General features: G+C 40.4%; 1 protein-coding gene across 1 annotated transcript in view; it reads left to right on the top strand.

Annotated features, from left to right (window-relative positions):
• Positions 1-3337, top strand: part of LOC107082282 (phytanoyl-CoA hydroxylase-interacting protein-like) — a 10491-nt gene extending 7154 nt beyond the window's left edge. The window contains exons 3-5 of the mRNA XM_015370882.1: positions 273-447; positions 1449-1566; positions 1650-3337. Of these exons, the coding sequence (XP_015226368.1) occupies positions 273-447; positions 1449-1566; positions 1650-2196 (840 nt within the window). The 3' untranslated portion in view covers positions 2197-3337. The remainder of the gene's footprint in view (positions 1-272; positions 448-1448; positions 1567-1649) is intronic.
• Positions 3338-3400: the final 63 nt, after the last annotated feature.

Genomic DNA, 3400 nt, shown 5'->3' with positions numbered 1-3400 from the left:
ATCTTCCCTTTCACACAGCTGTTGCCAAAGTGGCAAAAACAAACTTTTGCATCAGAGATGTTTCCATGGATATGTAGACCACTAAGCCGGTAATTAGCTGTGCTGCTTAGAAGCCTCGGCCAAATCATAGCTGCTGATTTGATTAGATGTATCCTAGTCACATTTGCCATGGCTTCAGATGAAACACAACCCTAATAAGGGAACTTTCATTTAACAATTCCAGCTATTATTCATATTTTGCTCCTGACAAACCCTTATTACTGGATTTTCAGGATGTCCCAACCAAGCTGGTGGCTAAGGCTGTTCCTCTCCCCATGGCAGTGAGAGGACACTGGTTCCTCAGCCCACGGACAGACTACTGTGTTGCTGTTCAAACAGCCGTCAGGCAGCCGGACGGTGACTACTTGGTGTCAGAGTGGAGCCCGGTGGTGGAGTTCTGCACTGGAGGTAAGGCTCATCATCTCATACAATAACACAAAAAAACAAGATGCAAGGAACAATTTAAGATAAAGAAAATGTGTAAATAAAACTGAAGCTTTGTTGGAAAATTCTGACACATTACAAACAATGATTAGGATAGCATGGATTAGACCAGTGCAGACGATTTCTAAAACCTGTTTTAATGATTGAATGAAGAGCTCCAAACCTTTTATCCGAGTATATTCCAGTATATCTGTATAACAGCTTTCCATCCATTTTCCATCACAGTTAACCCAAACCGGGGTTGCAAGAGGTGCTGGTGCCTATCTCCAGCTGTCTAAGAGAGGTGGGGTACACCCTGGACAGGTCGCCAGTCCATCGCATTAAACAACTTTCCAGATGTGGAAATTGAAAATCTTTGAAAAGTATTATTATTTTTTTTATATTCAAACCAAAATTAAATTAAATTAGTTGTTGGAACCTGACAAAATTTTAAAAAAGCAGTGTGAATATTTTCAGGGTAGTCTGGGTATTTCCAGCATGTGAACTCATTTAACCTTATGCAGACATATTAGCACACTTAGTTATTGAAAGACTTATATTTTTAACTACGTACGTATAGGATGTGTTTAGAAGGAATTTAATTTGATGTAGGATTTTTTTTTCTCATCAGTGTCAGGCCCCTGCAGGTGGGTGTTTTAAGGGCGAGAAGGCTTTAGATTTGGGGAATGTTTACAAGGATTATCCACCCTCAGTATGAAGCTGGGAACTGAGGGGAGCAGAGAAGATCTGGATGAGATCAAAGAGGAGCTTTGAGCTTTTCAAATTGTGAATTTGGATACTGTGAGTCAGGATGCATTGGGCTGGTTTTGCCACTTGGTTTTGCAGCGTGAACTCTGCAAAGATCTTGATTTGAACTCACTACTCTGGCTGCAGTGCTTCACATCAAACAAACAAGCTATAGAGATACGATGTGTTTTTGACAATAGGTAAAGCAGATCTGAGTTTCTTTCTATAAATGTTTGCAGATTATGCCATGGAACATCTTCAGCAGCTTCTTGACAAGGCCAACGGTTCTGCTGGACGATTGCTGAGATTCTCTGTATTCTATCGCAATCAACATCCCGAATACTTTGACTATGTCAGGTAGGAGCTGTTCTCCATGTCTTTGATTTGATTGCTTCCCCAGTTAAATAAAATACTAATTTTATTTCTATATCCTTAATTAGGAGGGAATGTGGAGGATTGATGCGTCCAGCACTTAAAGATAGCAGCGGGAGCCATGGCTCTCCAATCAACGGCAAACTCCACGGAGTCTTCTTCAGCTGCAATACGGAGTTTGACACGGGGCTTCCTCCCAAAGACTCTCCATACGGCCCCCTCCGATTTCAGATTCCTGCCGGACATCTGCTGAACCCAAACATCTGCCTGTACTTTGCAGACTTTTACTGCATGTACACAGCATATCACTATGTGGTGCTGGTGCTTGCACCCGTTGGCACAGAGGGAGACGACTTCTGTCGCACCCGCCTCCCAAGGCTGGACTTGGCCTCCAACCCCTTTCTGACCTATACTCCCCCCCAGAGGCAGGGGGAGGAGCCTGTGTTCTGCCACGCCAGTGATGTGATCCTGGAGGTGCTTTTTACAGAGCCGGTTGATTTGAATCAGGGAAGCGTGGAGCAGATCACTGGCCACCACCAGCTCATGAGCTTGACCACAGCCAATGCCAAGAAAGATCCAAGCTGCAAAGTGTGCAACATCAGCGTGGGGCGCTGAGGAAAGCCTTGAAATGTTTATTCAAATATGCAGCACAAAAAGAACCACAACTAGGGAAAACAGCTGAGCAAATTGTGGGCTTGTCGAAGACAAAAGCCTTTCTTGGAGTATAATGAAGCTGCTTCCCACCTCCCTTCCTACTTTAAGTAGAAGAGTGTTTATGGACAGCCTCCTTGGATAATGTTTAGCAGCGATCTGTCTGTGTGTGTTAGCTCACCCCATCATGTTTCTGTTTTTTTATTTGATGCACTATGAATATGATGCTTCTGTCTTTAAGAAATGAGTTTCATAAACAAATATATCTCTATATATTTATATATATGTATATATTGCAGATTTTTTCATGAATTTCAAGGCCTCTCTGACAGATGCAGATAAACGGTTGCCCTCTGCATAAAAAGCTGTAGAATATTTTCTTCTAACATCTGAAACTTTTGAAGAAAGATCCAAGCCTTAATTTGAGAGCATTTATTCAGTGATGAAAAAGCACCACTTTGAAATATAACAGCTTGGCAATTTCATTCCTAGAAAATCTCTCATAGTTGGAGCAGACATGGAGGGATCCTTGGCTGTTTCTCTTTGCATTGTCTCTCTTAAACTTCTACAATCCTCTGTTAATGTCTCAGTTGGATCTAATTTTTTTTTAAGAGTTGATGATTCCATGTAATCTACAAGGTCACATCAGAATCCCAGATTATCCATCATGTTTAGTAAGGAATGAACGATGTCTCATAAATATTCAGTGGTGCATGTTTCAGAATAACCCAACTACAGAATTATATTTAAATGTCAAATATCATATCAGTGTCAAGAATATATATTTGTATCTGTCACAAACCTCCTTTAAATGGGAACCTGAGTTACACATTTTCAGAAACGATTGAGAGGAAAATGTTATGGAAATATATTTATTCTTACTACAGCATATTAACATTAACTGAATGATTAAATGGGATCTGTCTACTGAAATAGGGGATAATTAAACTATTAATAACAGCTGTAAAATAATTTGAGCCAATTTAAAAAAAAGAAACATGATATGAATACAATAAATAAAATGTGTGAGTTTTCCAGCCGTCAGGAAGGTCACTCTGAGACGATCTGGCGTCTCTCTCCTTGCACTGACCTCAAAGTATCTGGATGGGGGTTTGACTTTGACCTTTGAACTGAGTTGAAATAAATTATAAATACATATATATATATA

This window comes from Cyprinodon variegatus, unplaced genomic scaffold, assembly GCF_000732505.1.
Source record: "Cyprinodon variegatus isolate N-32 unplaced genomic scaffold, C_variegatus-1.0 Scaffold49, whole genome shotgun sequence".
NCBI classification, from domain to species: Eukaryota; Metazoa; Chordata; class Actinopteri; order Cyprinodontiformes; family Cyprinodontidae; genus Cyprinodon; species Cyprinodon variegatus.
The sequence above is the reverse complement of the archived record's forward strand: the minus strand, read 5'-3'. Positions and strand labels throughout refer to the sequence as shown.